The sequence below is a fragment of the Theropithecus gelada genome, chromosome 7b (genome assembly GCF_003255815.1).
Source record: "Theropithecus gelada isolate Dixy chromosome 7b, Tgel_1.0, whole genome shotgun sequence".
Taxonomy (NCBI): Eukaryota; Metazoa; Chordata; class Mammalia; order Primates; family Cercopithecidae; genus Theropithecus; species Theropithecus gelada.
This window is the reverse complement of record NC_037675.1, coordinates 22,558,798-22,583,345: the sequence shown is the minus strand read 5'-3', so window position 1 is coordinate 22,583,345 and position 24,548 is coordinate 22,558,798. Positions and strand designations below refer to the sequence as shown.

At 45.2% G+C, this 24,548-nt stretch overlaps 1 protein-coding gene across 1 annotated transcript in view; it reads right to left on the bottom strand.

Annotated features, from left to right (window-relative positions):
* RPGRIP1 (RPGR interacting protein 1) overlaps window positions 1-24,548 on the bottom strand; it is a 70,235-nt gene that overhangs the window by 27,389 nt on the left and 18,298 nt on the right. The window contains exons 6-18 of the mRNA XM_025391578.1: window positions 22,662-22,767; window positions 19,885-19,908; window positions 17,903-18,049; window positions 17,365-17,438; window positions 11,713-11,858; window positions 9,362-9,522; window positions 8,140-8,283; window positions 7,538-7,688; window positions 4,462-4,914; window positions 4,148-4,299; window positions 3,361-3,703; window positions 1,729-1,913; window positions 607-810 (exon numbers count right to left, since the gene is read on the bottom strand). Coding sequence (XP_025247363.1) covers window positions 607-810; window positions 1,729-1,913; window positions 3,361-3,703; window positions 4,148-4,299; window positions 4,462-4,914; window positions 7,538-7,688; window positions 8,140-8,283; window positions 9,362-9,522; window positions 11,713-11,858; window positions 17,365-17,438; window positions 17,903-18,049; window positions 19,885-19,908; window positions 22,662-22,767 — 2,290 coding nt within the window. The remainder of the gene's footprint in view (window positions 1-606; window positions 811-1,728; window positions 1,914-3,360; window positions 3,704-4,147; window positions 4,300-4,461; window positions 4,915-7,537; window positions 7,689-8,139; window positions 8,284-9,361; window positions 9,523-11,712; window positions 11,859-17,364; window positions 17,439-17,902; window positions 18,050-19,884; window positions 19,909-22,661; window positions 22,768-24,548) is intronic.

Sequence of the window (24,548 nt, the reverse complement as noted above, 5' to 3'; positions counted from 1 at the left end):
GGCAGATCACCTGAGGTCAGGAGACCAGCCTGGTCAACATGGTGAAACCTCATCTCTACTAAAAATACAAAAATTAGCCAGGTATGGTAGCAGGTGCCTGTAATCCCAGCTACTTGGGAGGCTGAGGCAACCGAATTGTTTGAACCTGGGAGGAGGAGGCTGCAGTGAGCCGAGATCGTGCCATTGCACTCTGGCCTGGGCAACAGAGCGAGTTTCTTTTGAGATGGCGTTTCGCACTTGTTGCCCAGGCCGGAGTGCAATGGCGTGATCTTAGCTCACCACAACTTCCACCTTCCAGGTTCGAGTGATTCTCCTTCCTCAGCCTCCTGAGTAGCTGGGATTACAGGCATGCACCACCACGCCTGGCTAATTTTTGTATTTTTAGTAGAAACAGGGTTTCGCCATGTTGGTCAAGCTGGTCTCAAGCTCCTGACCTCAGGTGATCCACCCGTCTCGGCCTCCCAAAATGCTGGGATTACAGGCCGGAGCCACCATGCCCGGCCGATTATTGCTTATCTTGTGTGCTTCTGCTTCTACCTCTGAGAATAATACATCTGGGGACACTACAACCCACAATTTAGCGCTTCAGAGTTTTTAAGGTCTTACCTCTGGTGTATTTCCATTTAAGACGTTAAGGCTAAGATACTCCATTCTATTCTTCCCTTGAACGCCTATTCTTTTGCCATGTTTTCTTCTTGAGTAGCTCACAACCTGGTGCTCCTTTTCCTTTCTTTCTCCCCCATGAGGAGATTTTCTCCTTGCTTGATACTGACCAGCTTCAATGGGAACCCCAGGAGGTACCATCTGGTCCTGAATAGAAAGATCAGAGACAGCGTTGCAAGATAGTAGTTTAACAACCTAGAAACACAAGAAAGGGATTTAGGAACTAGCATTAGACTTCATTTCTTTCCTCACGGAGTTGAGAAATGCTCTCTCTCTCTCTTTCCACAATAAAACCCAGGCTTTCGGCCGGGCGCGGTGGCTCAAGCCTGTAATCCCAGCACTTTGGGAGGCCGAGACGGGCGGATCACGAGGTCAGGAGATCGAGACCATCCTGGCTAACACAGTGAAACCCCGTCTCTACTAAAAAATACAAAAAAATAGCCGGGCGAGGTGGCGGGCGCCTGTAGTCCCAGCTATAGGGAGGCTGAGGCAGGAGAATGCCGCAAACCCGGGAGGCGGAGCTTGCAGTGAGCTGAGATCCGGCCACTGCACTCCAGCCTGGGCGACAGTGCGAGACTCCCTCTCAAAAAAAAAAAAAAAAAAAAACCCAGGCTTTCGCTCCATCAGTAGTCTCACGGCATTATGAGGGATATATATTAAGTTCACAGGACACATGACATTCATACAGGGAATTTCTTTTTATTTTTTGAGACAGAGTTTCACTCTTATTGCCCAGGCCGGAGTGCAATGGCGTGATCTCGGCTCACCGTAACCTCCACCTCCTGTGTTCAAGTGATTCTCTTGCCTCAGCCTCCTGAGTACCTGGGATTACAGGCATGCCCCACCATGCCCAGCTAATTTTTTGTATTTTTAGAAAAGACAGGGTTTCCCCCTGTTGGTCAGGCTGGTCTTGAACTCCCAACCTCAGGTGATTCGCCTGCTATGGCCTCCCAAAGTGCTGAGATTACAGGCATGAGCACCTACTCCAACTATAATACTGTCTCCTTCAAATCTGCTCCATCGGATTGGCAGAGATCTGCCACCTGTGGAGTCCTGGAGAGTTACCTGGGAAGGAAATGAAGCCTTTTCCTCTTCAGATGAGATCTTTGAACTGTCCTTGGTATCCTTCCCCTTAGTCTGAGCTTCTGGTTTCAGGAAACTCTCAGGGGGTATGTAGGGAAACTTCCAATCCAGTTGCACTTGAATAGACCCGTTGGGTTTCTCTGCAGTGTCAGTGAGGTTAAAATCACCTGAGAGACAAACAGATATTAATAAGACTTGATCACATGAAATAAACAAGTGAGCATTTGTCAGCATCTTATCTATTTCCTTCCTATTTTTAATTTCAACATATTTTATCAGCAATTAATTAACATCCATCAAATAATTACGATGATGATACACTCAGAAGTAAAATCAAATAGCAGAGCAGTTAGAATATTAACCAGGGAAGATGGGTTATCTCTAGGATTCAGGAAGAGATAGTGAAAGGTGTATGAAAAGGAGTACAGCTTGCTTGTCATCAGTCATCCAGCCAATAAACAAGATTGCATTATTATTACTATTATCAAATGCTTACTGTGCCTTTGTTGTTCCAAGAAAACTGTCGTCTCTACCCTCAAGTGGTCCCAAGAAAACTTAAGCAAAATGGCTTTTTCGAAATGCCAGACGTCTGATTTGTAACACTGATTAACAGATGGCTTATACTGCTTCCTCTGTTTGGCAAAGCAGTTGCGTCCAGAAGTGTCAGCCTTTTTTTAAGCAGTTGTATTGACGAGAGAGCTGCACACATTTCCTGGAGCATCCAGAACCTTGTTAAATATGGTTGTTTCTGGCTGCAGCTATTCCCACTTCCTAAGGAGAACATGGATACCCCCGCCTCACTCTCCCAGGACCGTAGTCAAAGAGTCGACCCCTCTTGGTACGCCCCCACAATCCTAGGTATAAAAGTTAGGAAAGACAGTATGGAGCTCAGCTCCACACTGGGAGAAAAAAAAAATCCAAGACATTTGCCTTTGACATGGCCTGGTGTGGAAATCTAATTTGTGTCCAGTGTTTAAAAGAAGTGAGAGAATGATGGGGGAGTGTTAAGGTCTCAGTTTATAATCACGTATTTATCTAGTTATACACTAAGAAACAACAGGCCTTAAGTAAAGGCAGATACTAGACAGCATTACAGAGCTTGAAAAAGTTTGTTCAGCCAGGCACAGTGGCTCATGCCTATAATCCCAGTACTTCGGCAGGCTGAGGTAGGTGGATCACCTGAGGTCGGGAGTTGAAGACCAGCCTGACCAACATGGAGAAATCCCGTCTCTACTAAAAATACAAAAATTAGCCAGGCGTGGTGGCGCATGCCTGTAATCCCAGCTTCTAGCCTGGACAACAAGTGTGAAACTCCATCTTGGGGAAAAAAAAAAAAGTTTATTCAGATACAGAGGTATAGAATTCAGGTTGCTGGCTCTACCCACTCCGGAATGTTGTCTTTGTGACTGAAAAGAAGCAGAAGAAGCCAGTGTTTCCATACAAGTAGTGAGGCTCTAAGTCTTCTGCTCTGTTGCTCTTGACAATATTCTAAATCCTTTCTCTTCAGGTTTTAAGAGAGACTGTTTCAAGCAAGTAATCAAAGAAAAGTAGAATCAGGACAGGGAGACAACACTGGGAAGAGGACGTGAAGATGCAATAACCTCGAACTCCCACCTTTGATAGATTCATTTTTTGCAAGAGGCAGTAAAGGCACTTGGGCTCGGCCAAGATATGAGCCAGGCTCTAAGTCTTCATCATCAAAAACATGTATAGACAGGGCCTCCCGTCTCAGATATTGGTCCAGGTCAGAGGTCACAAGCACCGGGAATCGAGCCTGGTCTCTAAAGTAGGGGTTGTTACTAGCTGGAATGATGGCAGTGTCATGGTCAGAAAAGGTGAAGAAGCGGTACACAGCATATGGACTGGGTTGAGTTCCCAGCCATCGACTCCGGAGGCCACAGCACTTGGTGATTTCAATCTGCAGCTCGTTCTGAGGTTCCCAAGACTCCAATCTGAACTGGAAAGATGTTGGTCATGTGAGGAAAAGGGCAGCTTGAGAGTGTTGTATGTGAAGCCTAGGATCTGTGGTGAGGAAGAGCTATGATCTAGAGAACAGCTATCCCAACTGGATGAGGAAGAAACCTAATGATCTTCACCTGCCTGCAAACTGGCTCTGGCAGTTATTTGAGGGAGATACTAGCACTCACGACTTAACTGAGAGAACAGCACAGAGAAACTGTTCTGTTCACAGCAAGGATGAAGGATGTAGCTAGCTCCAAAGGCATACTTCCATTTCAGACTCAAGCCTGACCAAGGGAATAATCCAGACTAGTTGTGGTGTGACAGTTTTCTCTTTCATTCACATTCAACAAATACTTATTGAGAGTGGAAGACTGAACTGTTTTCATGAGCTGTTTGGCTGAGGCTCCTCTGAGATGCCTCAACACATCCTTTTTCTCACCTCATCTTCCTGGGCCTTCCGGCCTCCAAGCACATTGGTTGACAGGTAGACCTGGGCTTTCTTTCGTTTATTGCATGCCTGTAGGCTGGGTTTTATGGGGAAACGCAGCCTCATCCAGTACTCTAGAACCCCGAACTCTTCTCCACCAGCTCCTGGGCAGCAGAAAGTATGAGAGCAGGGAGAATACAGATGGTGTGGCAAGGATCAAGAACAAAGACAAAGGAAGAAAATAAGAAACCACCAGAAAAGCAACTGTAGGCTTTGGGAAATTCTGCATTGGTGCTTAGGAGCTGCAGGAAGCCAACAGCACTTACCAATCAGTGTGGCCAAGCCATGGACTTTCTCCACAGTCTCTAGCACCCTGTCAAAGCAAATCCATCCTGCAGCAAGAGTGTTGTGTTCACTGGCCACAGCCTGGTGTAGATCAAGCCGGGCTGAAGCCTCTTGAAGGTAGTGTAAGAAAAGGGAATCTGTCTCCATCACATACTGGGAGGTGAAGTCATAGAGGGGCTGTGGCCCCACAGATAATGGGGTACAGTGGGTTTCAAAGTCATAGAAGGAATAGGTGCAGAAAGTGGTAGGTTGGGTATCTCCAGCTTGAGCTAGGGCGGCAGATGTCAGGAAGGCCTGGTGGATGTGCAGTTCAAAAAGATTCTCACCCTGATGCAGCAGAGAAATATCCACTTTATCCTCATCTCCATGGGCTGGCAGTGTTTCCAAACATAATGACAACTGTCGGGTACCATAAGCAACATCTTTGAGCTGTTCTAGAGGGGAAAGAAAACTGCCCATCCATTAAAGAGTAGGGAGTTCTTTCTCAGGGTAGAGGAGGGTGGACAAAAGAAATATAAAACACATGGTGGAAGTCCAAGTTGTGATTATTTCAAGAAACCACGTGATTCAAAAAGAAAAGCAACAGAATGACATCCGGGAGCATTGAATTTTGACAGCCAAATAATCCAATGCCAGCTTTAGGGAGAAGGTACAAAAGGAGGGATTGGAAAGTAGACGCTAAACTTACGAAAACACTGGGGGCACATTTTGTCTTATATATGACATTGTTTTGGCGTACATTGTGGCCCTATGAATTAATTGGTAATTCCATAAGAGAAGTACTAGAAACACAAAAATATGAATATTTCTATAAGTTTGGTATATTGGCCATGGAGATAATAGCAAGTTGAAGACATAGTGTCTATGACATTACATTGAGTACCACCAAGAAATGCTTCTCCTTCTCCAGCCAGGTCAGTCACCAGATCTTTCATTCTGTTCAGAATTTGGTTTCAACATAAGAAGGCAAAAAGTACATTATAAGTTAAAGAGTAATGGAGTAAAAAGTGGGAAAGGAGACTTACTGGAAAGAGGTAGGAAATATTGGCAGTGGGATGTAAAGATAGGTAGACAGTCTAGCAAATCTGGGTATTATCTCCCAAGTCCAACCAATCACAAACTTTGATATATAGCCTGCTTCAAATTGGGGAATATTTGAGTCATCACAGTGTGCTGCTGCTGCTCAAGGTCCTATTTTAAGAGTTAAAGCAGTAGAATAAAATATTCTGGATACATCAGAATGTCTTCATGACACACACACACACACGAATAAGGAGACTATTTTCTTAATTAACAACATTAATATAATTAAATAGAATATACTTAAAATTTTGCATTACATGATGCAGGAGTAATAATCTCAGCATAAAAAGAATTTCTATAAATGAAGAGGATACTGTTAAGAAGTGGGCAAAGGATAGGAATGGTCAATTCTCAAAAGGTATAATACAAATAACTGGTGAACATAGAAAAACTCGTTATCCTTATCAGTGATCAAAGAACTATTAGCTAAAGCAAATAAATCTTCAGACATAGGTAGGAGCAGTGACCTTTTATCAGACTCACCCTGACATGGATAAATTATGGCCCAGAGACACTTATGTGCTTTTATTCTTTTTTTTCTTTTTTCTTTTTGAGACAGAGTTTCACTCTTGTTGCCCAGGCTAGAATGCAATGGCCCAGTCTCGGCTCACTGCAACCTCTGCCTCTCAGGTTCAAGTGATTCTCCTGTCTCAGCCTCCCAAGTAGCTGGGATTACACGTGCCTGCCACCACGCCCAGCAGCTAATTTTTGTATTTTTAGTAGTGATGGGGTTTCACCATGTTGGCCAGGCTGGTCTCGAACTCCTGACCTCAGGCAATCCGCCCGCCTTGTCCTCCCAAAGTGTTGGGATTACAGGCGTGAGCCACTGTGCCCAGCCATGTCCCTTGATTCTATTCCATGCTCACTAAGAAACCTACTTACTGATTTTGCTTCCTGAAAGAGGGCTGCCCTGGACTGTGGTTCCAAATTTCTCATGGCAGCAATGGAATAGCCACTATTGTAAAATAACAGACATTTGGGTTTAAATATCAGCTTCTGGTTAATTTGGTTTCTGTGAGTCACATCTTTCACCACTGGGTATAAAAATAAAGCCAAGCGTCTTGACAAACAAGCCTGAGACCAGGCTCTGGTCAGCAGTGACTACACTAAGTATAGGAGGCACCACAATATGAAACTTGCATTCAGTGTCCAGCCAGCTGCCCTGTCACCGTCGGCATCCTCAAACTGCAACAACAATTTTAGAGACTTTAAAACAGAAATCACTAACAAGAATAACAGGAGATGAGTGATGAAGTTCTATTATCTGACTAAAACTGCTTTGAGGAAACAGTGACTAGGAGAGAGGGACAAGGGAAAGGAGCAAGAGAGAAAGGATGAGAGAGACAGAGCGAGAGAGAGAGATTGTGTGTTACACTACCACCCTGAGAGCCAACAGTGACGTTCATTCTCACAACAGAATTAAGCCCCTGGAAGCAATTGCTGGGCCCTCTTGAAACTCCACAGAGAAATCAGAAAAACATGATGGAGGGAAAGAAGCTGCTAACATGTATTAAAACAACAAAGATGGGCCGGGAGCAGTGGCTCAGGCCTGTAATCCCAGCACTTCGGGAGGCCGAGGCGGGTGGATCACCTGAGGTCAGGAGTTCCAGACCAACCTAGCCAACATGGTGAAACCCCATCTCTACTAAAAATACAAAAAATTAGCCAGGTGTGGTGGCGGACATCTGTCATCCCAGCTACTTGGGAGGCTGAGGCAGGAGAATCACTTGAACCTGGAAGGCGGAGGTTGCAGTGAGCCAAGATCGCACCACTGCACTCCAGCCTGGGCAACAGAGCAAGACTCCATCTCTAAAACAAACAAAAAACAACAAAAATGATAGGATAAAGAATAAGAGGGATGAGTCATATGCTAAGGAGATGAGAGGTGCCCTTCTTGACAAGTACACAGAGTGGAACGCAGGCGTTAGCTGTGGAAGGGCTCCAAAGTGAGGAGAACAAAGGACTAAGACTTGCCAGATGTTGGAAGGTCATGGCTTCTTAAAATACCTTCCAGCTGCTTGATACGGTTATTCTTGAGGTCTAGTAATCGAGTCAATCTCTCCAGCTTTTCTTTGTGATCTCTATTATCATTGGCAGCTTTTGTCATCATTGCCTCCAGTTCCTCCTGAAACAAAATAATGTCTGAACTTTTCTATCTCAGTGGCCTAAAACCAAACAGCATAAAAAATGTGGCACTGGCTAGGTCAAGAAGACTGCTACCCTTAGCTGGGCAGGTTCACCCACTAAAAGAAGGTTTGGTTTCCTTGAAGACCCCTCCAAAACTAGTTGTGCTATCAGTGAGGTAGGGTGGTTCCTAGGACTGGCAAAATTTGAACCCAGAAGCCTTATGCTTGCCATTGGCATGGGCTGGTCCCATCACTAACTTCTAGTGCCAAGGTGCCATGGGCACAAGTGAGTCCTCAAGTTCTTCAAAGGATAGCCATTCTGTGTTTGCTCAGGATAGCACACCACCTGGCATCAGCCCTGGAAACTTAGGTCTTGCTTCATTCCCAGTCCTGTGAGTGGTTCCCACGTCCCTATTATCCATCCCCTTCCTGTACCATCTTTCCTTGCACCTGATAACACACGTTGATTTTGCGCTGCAGAATAAGCATGTCCCTGGTCTTTTCTAGTTCCAATGTGGTCTCTGCATGTGATACTTGCAACTCATTTAGCACCTGGGACAGTTTCTTTTCTTCTTGGTTGTTGGGTTCACTTGGCTGTAGAGGGAAACGCATTGGTAAAAGGGAGTACAAATATGACGGGTAAAGTAATAACGATTCTCCATAAAACAGTTGTTGGTAGTAGTAAAATACTAGCAGCAGAAACTACTCCAAAATGTAAAAGAGGACCTGTATTACTTCACAAGTGCTCTTTCCCCTAGTCCTCATGTTCAGTAGCAGCAGTGAAGGGAGATCATACAGCCACTAACGACTGTTTGCTCTTCCACAGATCTTTTCAAGTCCTCATCTGAAAAAGATTCTAAATTTTATGAGCTTCAAAGAGTGGAAAAAATGGGTGGAGCTCATGAAGTTCTGTACTCTCAGCCTTCTCATAGTTTTCCAAAAAGTGTCCTCAAGCCAGGCATGGTGGCTCACACCTGTAATCCCAGCACTTTGGGAGACTGAGTTGGGTGGATCACCTAAGGTCAGGAGTTCGAGACCAGCCTGGCCAAAAAGGCGAAACCCTGTCTCTACTAAAAATACAAAAAAATTAGCCGGCTGTGGTGGCAAGCACCTGTAATCCCAGCTACCCAGGAGGCTGAGGCAGGATAATTGCTTGAACCTGGGAGGCAAAGACTTCAGTGAGCCAAGATTGTGCCGTTGCACTCCAGCCTGGGAAACGAGCGAAACTCCATCTCAAAAAAAAGTTTAAAAAAAAGTCCTCGCCGGGCGCGGTGGCTCAAGCCTGTAATCCCAGCACTTTGGGAGGCCGAGATGGGCGGATCACGAGGTCAGGAGATCGAGACCATCCTGGCTAACACGGTGAAACCCCGTCTCTACTAAAAAATACAAAAAACTAGCTGGGCGAGGTGGCGGGCGCCTGTAGTCCCAGCTACTCGGGAGGCTGAGGCAGGAGAATGGCGTAAACCCAGGAGGCGGAGCTTGCAGTGAGCTGAGATCTGGCCACTGCACTCCAGCCTGGGCGGCAGAGCGAGACTCTGTCTCAAAAAAAAAAAAAGTCCTCAGTCAGGACAAAATATTATTTAGTTAGTTTTCTAATCTTGTCATCTTTCCTAGGGATATTTGCCAGAGATCTTTCTGCCGAGTGGACTAGTTTGTTAAAAGAGGCTCTTACCTGGATCTGAGTATTCTCTTGGAACACAGCTGGGTGAGTGGCTGCTTCAGATTGGCTGTCAGGAGGTTGGGAAATTGTGGCTGCCTTTTGGAGGAGCTCTACTTCCTGTTTATGCTTCTGAAGTATGTTGGTGACTTCAAGCTTCAGATCCTCATTTTGGGCTGGGGAAAAAATAATCCAGAAATTTGAAACTCTGTAGTTATTTATCACCATGGTCAGAGCTGGATCAAGTGTGAATTGAATCTTCCCACTAAGGTTTAATTAATGTTATAAATTTGAGAAGCAATTCTCTATTATTTCTACAGAGGAGGACTCTAGCTTATTGACTCAGTAAACTGAGGTGATACTACCTGCGCTCCGAAAACAAAAGACACCTGCAGAACAGTAGAGTGGAAAGTGGAACAACAATAACAACACAAAACAGGAAGGGAATCACTTGACTGACTAGGGCAATCCAAACTTTTTGACAGCACCATCGAAACAAGTATCTCACCAACTCCACCCCCACTCCATTCTGACTTCTAGGTCATTAGCTCTCTGTGACACCCATCTTCACACCCACCCTGGCCTGGACGGAGGATGGGCATTTCTGTGTTCCAATGTGTGCGTGTGTTTCTTTTTCTCCTTAGACAGTCTCACTCCATCACTCAGGAGTCAACCTCTCCAGCTTTTCTTTGTGGTGCGATCTTGGCTCCCCGCAACCTCTGCCTCTAGAGTGCAACGATTCTTGTGCCTCAGCCTCCCAAGTAGCTGGTATTACAGGCGCGCGAAACTACAAATGGCTAATTTTCATGTTTTTAGTAGAGATGGAGTTTCACCATGTTGGCTAGGCTGGTCTCAAACTCCTGGCCTCATGTGATCTGCTGACCTCGGCCTCCCAATGTGCTGGGATTACAGGCAGGAGCCACCACACCAGGTTGTGTGTGTTTTTCACAGAAGAAAGGTAATCAGTGAGCAGATCGTTTCATCATCATGCATTAGAGAAGGGATTAAATTAGATTGCCCTGAAGGTCCTTACAAGACTTCACTTGTGCTTCATACATACTAATTGGCATGTGCTCCTAAACTTTATTTTTTTGTGGTTCTTGCCTCTATTTTTCTTGATTTCATATTTCTTTTCCTTCAGTTTCCTATTTGAATACACTAAAACCTGATGAGATATAAATTTGATAAGACTAAATATTCAGGTCCAGGCTAGGAAAAAGTAATAAGATGAAGGTCTTTTTGACAGTATTTTAAAATGTTCCAAATACCTATCTCCTGAGATCCAAGAGTTAAGACGGGGGTGAAATGGCAGTGGTAACCAAGAATAGTAATTTGCTTCTCAATTTCAAGAATTGGGTAGAAAAAAAAAAAAAAGTCTTCCAGTTACCTCTAAAATAATGAGAATGATAAAAGACAGAGAAATTCACTTTCAATACTTTCAGCCAGGTGTAGTGGCTTACACCTGCAATCCCAGCACTCCGGGAGGCTGAGGGGGATGGATCATTTGAGGTCAGTTTGAGACCAGCCTGGCCAACATAGTGAACCCTTGTCTCTACTAAAATATACAAAAAATTAGCTGGGTGTAGTGGTGGGCACCTGTAATCCCAGCAACTTGGGAGGCTGAGGCAGGAGAATCTCTTAAACCTGGGAGGCAGAGGTTGCAGTGAGCCAAGATTGCATCACTGTGCTCCACCCTGGGTGACAGAGCGAGACTCTCTCAGAAAAAACAAACAAACAAAACAAAACAAAATAAAATTTTCAATAAACTGAATGTTTGAAAAACATAACAAATTGAGAACTGGCAGGCCAGGCGCAGTGGCGCACGCCTGTAATCCCAGCACTTTGGGAAGCTGAGGCTGGTGGATTATCTGAGGTCAGAAGTTTACGACCAGCCTGACTAACATGTAAAATCCCATCTCTACTAAATACGAAAAAAAATAGCCAGGCGTGGTGGTGCATGCCTGTAATCCGAGCTACTTGGGAGGCTGAGATAGGAGAATCGCTTGTACCTGGGAGGTGGAGGTTGCAGTGGGCTGAGATTGCGCCATTGTACTTGAGCCTGGGCAACAAGAGCAAAACTCCACCTCAGAAAAAAACAAAAACAAAAGCAAACAAACAAGCAAAAAAACTAGCATCTTCTCAAATGGAAAGACATTATACAGGAAAAAGTATACATGAGAGATAGGTGTCATGCTTTCCTGATTGTAGATCTGATCTATTGCTAGTGTTCTCATTCTAGTTACCTACAACCCACAAAAGAATAGGATCAAGTGAGGGGATTGAAGAAATGATGGCTCAAGTTCTCTTCTCCCACACCAGAGGTAAAGGATGCCACATTTGAGCGAGCTCTTCAAGGTCCAACCTACCTTTCTCCCTGGACAGATCAAGTAAAACTTTTCTCTTCTCCTCCAGCTCAGCATCCAGCTGATCCTGCAGCTGAGAGACTTGCTGCTGCAGCTGTTCTGCTATGAGCTCGTTGCTCCGGTGGGGCTGACTACTGCTGTCCAGCATGCTGACAACAGAAAGCAAGCTCTCAGATGGATACCCCAAGGTGTGTGACATGACGTCTTTATTATCCAGGTTCAGCATCTCCTGGACCTAGTTCCTCATTCATTCCCCTACATGTTTTTTTCTGCCCCTTGCTTTATTCTTAACTGTCATTTACCAACTGCCTTGGAACTTTTGAGTCCTACTAAGTTATTGCTCAGTACCGCTTCTGTTTAGGTCTCAGATATCTCACTTAGCAAACATCCCAAGTCATATCCATTTCTCAAGGAACTTCTCCATCATGATGGCTATCTTTAGTCAGGGAACTATGTACCAAGACATTCCCAGCCCTGCTGGATGAGAAATGAGACAACAAAATCTTCCTTGTTTCATACCCCATGCCTCTATCTACCTTCACCAATGGCTAGAGAATGTTTGTCTTTGACCTAGATTATAAACTACTATGCTGAAGGGCAGGAATTAAACTTTTCAAAAACTGTATCCTCCACCCTATTGCATCAAGCTGTCAGAGCAGACCCATTCTGAGTATAAAATACACATGGCTGGTTCCTTTTTTTTTTTTGAGGCATGGTGGCACACACCAGTGGTCCTGAGCTGTTACCCGGGTTGGACTGCAGGAGTGCAGTCTTGGCTCACTGCAACCTCCACCTCCCAGGTTCAAGCGATTCTCCTGCCTCAGCCTCCTGAGTAGCTGGGATTACGGGCACCCACCACCAGGTCCAGCTAATTTTTGTATTTTTTTTTTTCCTGAAACAGAGTCTTGCTGTGTGGCTCAGGCTGGAGTGCAGTGACGCAATCTGGGCTCACTGCAAGCTCCGTCTCCCGGGTTTACGCCATTCTCCTGCCTCAGCCTCCCGAGTAGCTGGGACTGCAGGCACTTGCCACCATGCCTGGCTAATTTTTTCTGTATTTTTAGTAGAGATGGGATTTTACCATGTTAGCCAGGATGGTCTCGATCTCCTGACCTTGTGATCCACCCGCCTTGGCCTCCCAAAGTGCTGGGATTACAGACTTGAGCCACCGTGCCCGGCCTAATTTTTGTATTTTTAATAGAGGGGACTTCACAATGCTTGCTGTGCTGGTCTTGAACTCCTGACCTCAGGTGATCCACCTGCCTCGGCCTCCCAAAGTGCAGCGATTATAGGTGTGAGCCACCACGCCCAGCCACATGGCTAGTTCTTGATCATTCATACAAATGAAATGACACGAATAATCAATTATTTCTTTTTATGTTTTATTTTGTATTTATCAATTTAATAAATGTGGTTTAAAAATAATTTATCGGGCTGGGCGCAGTGGCTCATGCCTGTAATCCCAGCACTTTGCAAGGCCAAGGAGAGTGGATCACGAGGTCAGGAGTTCGAGACCAGCCTGGCCAACACAGTGAAATGCCGTCTCTACTAAAAATACAAAAAGTAGCGGGTGTGGTGGCAGGTGCCTGTAATCCTAGCTACTTGGGAGGCTGAGGCTGGAGAATCGCTTGGACCCAGGAGGCAGAGGTTGCAGTGAACCGAGATTATGCCACTGCACACCAGCCCAGGTAACAGTGCGAGACTCCATCTCAAAAAATAAATAAATAACTCACCGGCCAGGCCGGGTGGTTCCCACCTGTAATCCCAGCACTTTGGGAGGCCAAGGTAGGCAGATTATCTGAGGTCAGGGGTTCAAGGCCAGCCTGGCCAACATGGTGAAACCCTATCTCCATTAAAAATACAAAAACTGGCTGGGCACGGTGGCTCACACCTGTAATCCCAGTGCTTTGGGAGGCCGAAGTGGGTGGATCTTGAGGTCAGGAGTTGGAGACAGCCTGGCCAACATGGTGAAACCCTGTCTCTACTAAAAATACAAAAAATTAGCCAGGTGTGGTGGCAGGCACCTGTAATTCCAGCTACTTGGGAGGCTGAGGCAGAATAATCGCTTAAACCCAGGAGGCAGGCGTCGCGGTGAGCTGAGACTGTGCCACTGCACTCCAGCCTGGGCAACAGAGTGAGACTTCATCTCAAAAAAAAAAAAAACACCACAAAAATTAGCCAGGCGTGGTGGCACACACCAGTGGCCCCAGCTACTTGTGAGGCTGAGGAAGGAGAATTGCTTGAACCTAGGAGGCAGAGGTTGCAGTGAGCCGAGATCACGCCACTGCACTCCACCCTGGGCAACAGAGTGAGACTCTGCCTCAAAAAAAAAAAAAAATAATAATAATAATAACTTACTTAGGCAAGTATTAACATTTCTTGGCATTTCCTGACCATTACCATGTAAAGACTCAAGAAAATAGCATTTTGAGTGATGAAGGAGAGAGGCAAATAGTAATGTCTATCACAGAGTAATGTCTATCAAAGTGGATACTCCCCACACTGCTTTATTTCACTGAGATGAAGAACATCAGTTGTTCCCAGGTGCTCCCATAAGACCTCCTCAATCTACCCCCTGCTGCCTTTTACTAGATCAAAAGGTACTTTTAAGCTGTTTTTTTTTTTTTTTTGAGACGGAGTCTTGCTGTGTCGCCCAGGCTGGAGTGCAGTGGCCCAATCTCGGCTCACTGCAAGTTCCGCCTCCCCGGTTCACGTCATTCTCCTGCCTCAGCTTCCCGAGCAGCTGGGACTACAGGTGCATGCTGCCACACCTGGCTAATTTTTTGTATTTTTAGTAGAGACAGGGTTTCACCATGTTAGCCAGGATGGTCTCGATCTCCTGACCTTGTGATCTGCCGGCCTCGGCCTCCCAAAGTGCTGGGATTATAGGCATGAGTCACCGAACCCAGCCTGGTACTTTTAAGTTTTCAAAACTTTTTTTCTTTTACTTACAGGTTGTTTTTTTGTTTGAGAGTCTCACTTTCTCACTGCACTGCACTGCACATAGCTCAATACAGCCTTGACCTCCTGGGCTCAAGCGATCCTCCTGCCTCAGTCTTCTGAGTATCTGGGAATACAGATGCACCCGACCATGCCCAGCTAATTTTTTTTTTTTTTTTTTTTTTTTGAGACAGAGTCTTGTTCTGTTGCCCAGGCTGGAGTGCAGTGGCACAATCTCGGCTCACTGCAACCTCCACCTCCCAGGTCCAAGCAGTCACCCTGCCTCAGCCTCCCAAGTATCTGGCATTACAGGTGCCTGCCACTACGCCCAGCTAATTTTTTGTATTTTTAGTGCAGACAGTGTTTTGCCATGTTGCTCAGGCTGGTCTCGAACTCCTATGCTCAGGCCATCTGCCCACCTTGGCCTCCCAAAGTGATAGGAGTACAGGCGTGAGCCACTGTGCCCAGCTGCCCAGCTAATTTTTCTTTTTTTTGAGATGGAGTTTTGCTCTTGTTGCCCAGGTTGGAGTTCAATGGCCTGATCTCGGCTCACCGCAACCTCTGCCTCCTGGGTTCAAGTGATTCTCTGTGCCCGGCCGGCTAATTTTCAAAATAATTTGTGGAGACGGGGTTTTGCCATGTTGCACAGGCTGGTCGTGAACCCCTGAGCTCCAGAGATCCTCCTGCCTCAGCCTCCCAAAGTGCTGGGATTACAGGAATGAGCCACCATGCCAGGCCACTTCCAGTTATTTTTAATTATAAAATTAATGCATGAATACATATTCATTGTGAAAAATTAGAATAATATATCAGCATATAGAATAGGCCGGGGTGGTGGCTCACGCCTGTAATCCCAACGCTTTGGAAGGCCGAGGCAAGCAGATCACTTGAGCCCAGGAGTTTGAGACCAGCCTGGGCAATCTGGCAAAACCCCGTCTCTGCACAATATAGAAACTATTAGCCAGGTGTGGCAGCGTGTGCCTGTGGTCTCAGCTACTCAGGAGGCTGAGGTGGGAAAATCACTTGAGCCTGGGAGTTCAAGACCAGCCTGGGCAACATGGCAAAACACCATCTCTACAAAAAATACAAAAATTAACCAGGCATGGTGGTGTGCACCTGTGGTCCCAGCTCCTTGGGAGGCTGAGGTGGGAAGATTGCTTAAGTCTGAGAGGTGGTGATCACAGTGAGCTGACACCACTGCACTCCAGCCTAGGTAACAGAGTGAAACCCCATCTCAAAAAAAAAAAAAAAAGAATAAAAGTGAAGGTGAAGGTGCCCTTGCTTTCTTTGAATCCTCTTATCTCATTAAAGGTTTGTGGAAACACACAGATACATAACATAAACCATGTCAGAGTTAACATATTCATTTTCAGCTTGCTTTTTCTTTTAACAATATATCTATCTCTCTTTTTTTTTTTTTTTGAGATGGAGTCTCGCTCTGTCGGCCAGGCTGGAGTCCAGTGGCGCAATCTCAGCTCACTACAACCTCCGCCTCCCGGGTTCAAGCGATTCTCCTGCCTCAGTCATCTGAGCAGCTGGGATTACAGGTGCGCGCCACCACGCCCAGCTAATTTTTGTATTTTCAGTAGAGACGGGGCTTTGTCATGTTGGTCAGGCTGGTCTTGAACTCCTGACCTCGTGATCCGGCCGCCTTGGCCTCCCAAAGTGCTAGGATTACAGGCATGAGCCACCGCGCCCAGCCATCTATCTCATTTTTAACAGCTGCATAGCACTTCATTGTGAGGAAGCAACATGCTTTATGTAATCAATCTCTTATCAGCAATTTCCTTTTTGTTTGTTTATTTATTTTTGTTTGTTTGCTATTACTAACAGGGCAGTAATTAATATTCCTTTTTTTTTTTTCCTTTTTGGGGAGAACAGGGTCTCACTATATTGCCCAGACAGGTCTCGAACTACTAGGCTCAAGTTATTCTCCCACCTCTGCATCCTTAAGTGCTAGGATTACTGGTGTGAGCTGCTGTACCCAGCAACATTCTTATTATATATATATATATATTTGCACATACACAAGAGAATTTTTTCATTTTGATTCCCCACTGCCTCCCCAAAAAATTAGGGGGCCAGACATGGTGGCTCATGCCTGTAATCCCAGCATTTTGGGAGGCTGATGCAGGCAGATAACTTGAGCCCAGGAGTTTGAGACCAGCCTGGGCAACCTGAAAAAACCCTGTCTCTACAAAAAATAGAAAAAAAAATTAGCCAGGTGTGGCAGCGCACACCTGTAGTCCCAGCTACTGGGGAGGCTGAGGTGAGAGGATTGCTTGAGCCTGGGAGACTGGGGCTGCAGTAAGCCTAGAATGCCACTGTATTCCAGCCTGGACAACAGAGAGAGATTATGTCTCAAAAAAAGAAAAAGGAATTGCCGGTTTAAAAAAAAGAAAAAGGAAGAAGAGGCAGGAGAATTGCTTGAACCCGGAAGGCAGAGGTTGCAGTGAGCCAAGATCGCACCACTGCACTCCGGCCTGGGTAGCAGAGCGAGACTCCATCTCAAAAAGAAAAAAAGGAAAGAAAAAAGATATGCACATTTAACATTTTAATAGTGTTAAATTCCCTTCCAAAAGGCTGCCAATGTATATTCTCATTAACAATATTGAGTACCAATTTCCCCATATATTTATTAATGCTAGGTATTAGGAATGAACTTTCTATAACGTCTTTCATAGTAACAATGCTCTGGGACCCAAATGTGGTACTCACTTTTCTAAGAGTTTGTCATAATTGTCATTCAGCAATTTTCGTTCTTTTTCCAAATCTTCAACTCTCTCCTGAAACTAAGAGTGATAGTAGTCCTTGAGATAAAATTTAAAAATCTATTCCCCCGCACAGGATTTCCCTTTTCCATGGCAGGGAGGGGTGTGGGTGAGAGCCTTTCTATCGCCATCTCCAGTGTCTATGAGAAGCCATTCAACTAGAAAGACTTGAACCAATTGAAGGTTGGCTAGAAACTTTCATTGGAATTAATGAGGATTTTCCAAAATAAATCTTCATTGTCTCTGGGTTTCTACTGTTAGGGAAGCAGCAAAACATTATGAAAGAGCAAGGACTTTGGAAAACAGACATAAGTATAAATCCGAGCTTTCCCCCTAATGGTGTAATCTTAAACAAATGATTTAACCACTTGGAGCTTCGTTTTTGTCCTTTGAAAGAATGCAATACTCATATTGTTGCTAAGATACACATTCTAACATCCCTGAAGTTGAAATGTAGATGGTATCTTTCAACTATTATTATTTACCTCCTTCAGAGTCATCTGCAAGATAGACACATCTTCCAGTTGGCTCTTCAAGCTCATAGCCTTCTTGCTTTCTTCCTTCAGCTCTGCCCTGAGCTCATTCACTTGGTTGAGGAGGGCCTCATGGGCTGCACTCAGGATTCCCTGATTCTGGGGCAAAAGGAAAGTACCTCTAGGAATGGTCATATCACTCAGCACGAGTGGTCTCCAGACACCAGCAACCCTAGCATTCTCTAATAGATGTCACAAAGAATGACTATGATTAATAGCGTATTAACTTTGTACTGTTAGTTTACCCTGTTTTTCACCCTAGCATTTCTCTGGAAGTATAATTTCCCTGGTAGGTAGACAATAGAATTGTCCATTCTGGGCAATTTTAGTTCATCATTTGAGCCTTAATTTTCTTTTCTTGTATTTAGTTATTTATTTATTTATTGAGACAGTCTCGCTCTGTTGCCCAGGCTGGAGTGCAATGGTGCTTGGCCTACTGCAACCTCTGCCTACCGGGTTCAAGCAATTCTCCTGCCTCAGCCTGCTGAGTAGCTGGGATTACAGGCATGAGCCACCACGTCCGGCTAATTTTTGTATTTTTAATAGAGATGGGGTTTCTCCATGTTGGCCAGGCTGGTCTCGAACTCCTGACCTCAGGTCATCCACCTGCCTCGGCCTCCCAGTGTGCTAGGATTACAGGTGTGAGCCACCGTGCCTGGCCCCTGAGCCTGAATTTTCTCAAGGTTCAAATTAATCCCTAGTTCTAAATTAGTTGCCACCTTCCAAAGCTGCCTTCACTTTCTAAGCTATTTGACTGCTTTTTTATGATGATTTATTTCTCCGTTTCTACCTAGAAAAGTGACATGTTAACTCTAGAAGTTCTCCGTGTGTTTCTGGTGGACTCCTCTGGTGAGGCACAGCTGGGTGGTCTCGTTTGGAACTCTGTCTTAGTGATTCTTAAGCACAGACATTCACCCAGCTTCACATGCAGCCCACTCACAGTGGTGAATAAGGCCAAATATTTAAGACCATCTGAGAACACCAGCAACAACTTTGTTTATATCTCATCACTTCACACATGCTTGAAGAATACTCAAGTTTTCAGCAAATACTATAATTTGCTTCAGCAATAGGCTTAAAAATATCATGCCGGCCGGGCGCGGTGGCTCAAGCCTGTAATCCCAGCACTTTGGGAGGCCGAGGCGGGTGGATCACGAGGTCAGGAGATCGAGACTATCCTGGCTAACATGGTGAAACCCCGTCTCTACTAAAAATACAAAAAACTAGCCGGGCGTGGTGGCGGGCGCCTGTAGTCCCAGCTACTCGGAGGCTGAGGCAGGAGAATGGCGTGAACCCGGGAGGCGGAGCTTGCAGTGAGCCGAGATCAGGCCACTGCACTCCAGCCTGGGAGCACAGCGAGACTCCGTCTCAAACAAACAAAAAAAAAATATATCATGCCAAATATTTCTCAACTCCAATCTCATATTTCAACTTTTATGAAAACAGTGCAATAAGTATCTTTTGATAATAGTATCATTTTTAACAGAAACTATATGACATAATAACATTGATTTAGTTAGCTAAATTCTGGTGTTATGTTACTTGGAGATGAACATAGATTTCTTTTTTTTTTTTTTTTTTTTGAGACGGAGTCTCGCTCTGTCGCCCAGGCTGGAGTGCAGTGGCGCGATCTCGGCTCACTGCAAGCTCCGCCTCCCGGGCTTACGCCATTCTCCTGCCTCAGCCTCCCAAGTAGCTGGGACCACAGGCGCCCGCCACCTCGCCCGGCTAGTTTTTTGTATTTTTTAGTAGAGACGGGGTTTCACCGTGTTCGCCAGGATGGTCTCAATCTCCTGACCTCGTGATCCGCCCGTCTCGGCCTCCCAAAGTGCTGGGATTACAGGCTTGAGCCACCGCGCCCGGCCGAACATAGATTTCTTTGAGTTTGATTATTCTGGTTACAAAGAAACGGAGACTCAGTTCTCGTTAAGTACCTTCTGGAGCAAGGTTTCGTATGCCTGGAAGAAAGAAATTATTATTTTATTAATTTATCAATTTCACGATATATTTATCACTGTAATATAAATGCTTAACGTTTTTAAAGACATTATAAAAATCCCACAAAACAAGTCAATTTGTGTACTTGTTTACTAATTGTTGCTATTTTTCCCCTGCCCTAGCTGGCCAAGTAGTATGTGACTGCAATCTTTCACACCATTTCTCAAAAAATAATGAAGGGTCATTTATTCACATTTGCATTGTACTTAGCGGATTATCCAAGAAAAATGTTTAATCTTAAGCTAGGTACTATTACTTAGCGTGCTTCAGAAAGATCTCCTCAGTTTTAGAAAAAAAAATAATGATCATAACAACAGGTATAATTAGTTGAGTAGTTGTTATGTGTTATATGTTACTATGTGTTTCATTACCTGCTACATGATGATCATTATAATCATTTCACATATATTATCTCATTTAATCTCTGTAGCAAATATGAGAGGTAAGTTTTTGTTTTTGTTTTTGAGACAGTCTCACTCTGTCACCCAGGCTGGAGTGCTGTGGCACAATCTCGGCTCACTGCAACCTCCGCCTCCCAGGTTCAAGCAATTCTCCTGCCTCTGCCTCCCAAGTAGCTGAGATTACAGGTACCCCCACCACACCCAGCTAATTTTTGTATTTTAGTAGAGACTAAAATACCATGTTGGCCAGGCTGGTCTCAAACTCCTGACCTCAGATGATCCACCTGCCTCGGCCTCCCAATCTTTTTTTTTTTTTTTTTAAGTCCAAGTAATCTTTTTGAGAGAAAAAAGAAATTGATCGTATCAACTTGCTTAAAACCCTTTCACACAGCTCTCTGCTGTCTGTAGCATAAAGTCTAAATTCCTAGCATGTTCTGTCTTTAATGACAACAAGAAAAAAATTCTTAGTGTGTTCTCCATGACCAGGTTCCTGATGTTTCTCACCTCTGCTCTCACGGAAAGCCCCTCCTTCTCTTGCACACTTATTAACACATGCTAATCTTTTAATATTTCAGTATTTAACTCACAAATCTATTCCTTTATCAATCCTTTTCTTTTTTCTTTTTTTGAGACAAAGTCTCACGCTGTCACCCAGGCTGGAGTGCGGTATGAGGATCTCGGCTCACTGCAACCTCTGCCTCCTGGGCTCGAGCACTCAAGCAATCCTCCTGCCTTAGCCTCCAGAGTAGCTAGGACACAGGCACACATCACGATTCCTGGCTAATTTTTGTATTTTCAGTAGAGATGAGGTTTCGCCATGTTTTCTGGGCTGGTCTCGAATTCCTGGGCTCAAGTTATCCTCCCTCCTTGACCTCCCAAAGTGCTGGGTTTACAGGCTCGAGCCACGGCACCCAGCCATTAATCCTCTTCTGATCTGGCACTGTTATAGGAGTTATTAAAAATAATTTTAGGCAGATAGAGAGAAAAAGGGGTCCTTGGAAAGTTTTCACGTCCTTTAAAGCAGCTCCAGAAACGTTTTTTGTCTAGCAGGAAAGCCCCGGCTCTTACAGCCGGGCAGGCAACCTTTGATATGCAAATGTAGGTCTTTAGAAACTGGGTCCACCCAAACATGGCGATTCCCGCCCTCGTCTTCCTGCCCTTGCCCCAACATGTACCTGGCAACATGGCCACCCCCACCAATCCCCACGTGTGTATAACATCATGGCGCCCTGGATTTGCATACTTTTAAGGCTGGGGTAGGAGGGCCAGTTTTTTCCACAGGCTACATGAGTGACATGCCTGGTCAAACCAATCCCGGAGCCCTATGCAAATCAGACACCACCTCCTCCTGCCTACTTATATAAGCAGCCACTTTTCCCCTGCATATGGGTCTCCTCTTTCGGCTTTGCAGTATTCCTCCCTCTGTGTCTGTAGAGGGGAGCTTCTTCCGTCTTTGTTCTCCCTTCTTTCTTGCCTATTAAACTCTCCGCTCCTTAAAGCCGCTCCACATGTGTCCCTGTCGTTTTATCTAATTCACGTGAGACAAGAGCCCTGGTGTTCCTCCACTCATTAAAGCCATATCAGCACCTCACCCACTGGTGAGTCTGACTACTCTCTCTTTTGTGTCCTGCCCATACTCTGCATACGGATAGTTGAATTTGTTTACTTGTTCTCTCACTCCTATAAACGCCTTGAAGGCAGATGTTATCTTATTTATCTTTGTAATCTCTGTATCCGTGTGCTTTGCAATTCCAGGTACTGGATAGATATTTGTTCAATAAAAGGATGGTGCTGACGTTACTTTGACCCTTGATACTCTATTTCCACCAATCAGATATTAGTTTCTAATGTGTGATAATGCTAAATGTACTTACCCTGAGGGCAGTCGTCAGGCTTAGAAAATATAATGACGGTAAATATCCGGGACAGAGTGCAGCTCACACAGAAAGTGCTAAAAGGCTAGTTTCCTTCCCTTCCCCTGTGCTTTTGGCTTCCTAATTTAATCACATTCTGGTTTGTGGTCTTTGTAGGGGACCTTAACCCTTACACAAGTTAACTCCACTCTATTTCACCTTAGCAGGCAGAGCTTGAGCCTTCCTCTTAATAGAGAAATAATGGGAAATACTGGGAAAAGAATATACTCCGAGCTGTAAGGCTTGGATTTGAATACCACTTATAAATTGTGTGACCTTAGACAAGTAACTTAGTCTTTATGAATTGTGGCTTCCCATATGTAAAATGGAGAAAATAATATGAATCTCTTATTTGGGGTTCCCCCCACCAAGAAAGCACAGCTCATGATGGCAACTCACCTCTTGAACTTCTGTTAATTGTGCTTTTGTCATAACCAATGAGGCATTTCTTTCATGTAAGAGCTTCTTAAGTCGAATCAGCTCTACCTTCTCTTTAATGGAAGCTCTGCAGAGAAAGGTGCTAAATTATTCTGTCTGAACATGGACAGAATTAAAGACATTTTCTCCTTGACTGTGCCCCAATAAGAATACCTCCCTCTTGTCTCTTGCCTTCCCCCTTCTCCATATTAGAACAGAAGTATGTGTATGTACACTCTAGTAAATAATGTCCTTTCTCCCGTTTCTCATCACGCCAGCCAAGATTTGATAGCGATCACTAACCTTAAGCTTATGTTCTGAGAAAAGATAATAACTACTTTTTAAAATGATGGTGTTCATAATTTCCCATAAACCTTGCAATGTCAAGCTAGGTCTCAGCCTTGTTTCCTTAGAGAAGCTAGTGAGGTTTGAACATGCTAGAAAACTTAAAAAGAAGATTATGAACCAGGCACTGTGGCTCACGCCTATAATCCCAGCACTTTGGGAGGCTGAGGCGGGCAGATGGCCTGAGGTCGGGAGTTGGAGACCAGCCTGGGCAACATGGCAAAACCTCGTCTTTACTAAAAATACAAAAATCAGACGGGTGTGGTGGCAAAAGCCTGTAATCCCAACTACTATGAACGCTGGGCAAGAGAATCGCTTGAACTCCGGGAGGCTGAGGTTGCAGTGAGCCGAAATCACGTCACTGCACTCCAGCTTGGGCAACAGAGTGAGACTCTGTCTCAAAAAATAACAGTAGTGGCCGAGTGCGGTGGCTCAGGCCTGTAATCCCAACACTTTGGGAAGTTGAGGCAGGCAGATCACGAGGTCAAGAGATTGAGACCATCCTGGCCAACATGATGAGACCCCATCTCTACTAAAAATACAAAAATTAGTTGAGCGTGGGGGGTGTGCACCTGTAGTCTCAGCTACTCAGGAGGCTGAGGCAGGAGAATCGCTTGAACCTGGGAGGAGGAGGTTGCAGTGAGTTGAGATTGCACCACTGCACTCCATCCAGCCTGGCGACAACAGAGAGAGACTCTGTCTCAAAAAATAATGATAATAATAATAATAGTAAAATACACCCGGCACAGTGGCTCACGCTTATAATCCCAGCACTTTGGAAGGCTGAGGCGGGTGGATCACGAGGTCAAGAGATTGAGACCATCCTGGCCAACGTGGTGAAACCCCGTCTCTACTAAAAATACAAAAATTAGCTGGGCATGGTGGCGCACACCTGTAGTCCCAGCTACTTGGGAGGCTGAGGCAGGAGAATCACCTGAACCTGGCAGGTGGAGGTTGCAGTGAGCTGAGTTTGCACCACTGCACTCCAGCCTGGGTGACAGAGTGAGTCTCTGTTTCGGAAAAGAAAAAAATAATAAAATAAAATAATAGAAGATTAGGCCGGGAGCAGTGAATCACGCCTGTAATCCCAGCACTTTGGGAGGCCAAGGCAGGCGGATCACCTGAGGTCAGGAGTTTGAGACCAGCCTGGCCAACATGGTGAAACCCTGTCTCTACTAAAAATATAAAAATTAGGCCGGGCGCGGTGGCTCAAGCCTGTAATCCCAGCACTTTGGGAGGCCAAGACGGGCAGATCATGAGGTCACAAGATCAAGACCATCCTGGCTAGCAAGGTGAAACCCCGTCTCTACTAAAAAATACCAAAAAAGGCCGGGCGCGGTGGCTCAAGCCTGTAATCCCAGCACTTTGGGAGGCCGAGGCGGGTGGATCATGAGGTCAGGAGATCGAGACCATCCTGGTTAACATGGTGAAACCCCGTCTCTACTAAAAATACAAAAAACTAGCCGGGCGTGGTGGCGGGCGCCTGTAGTCCCAGCTACTCGGAGGCTGAGGCAGGAGAATGGC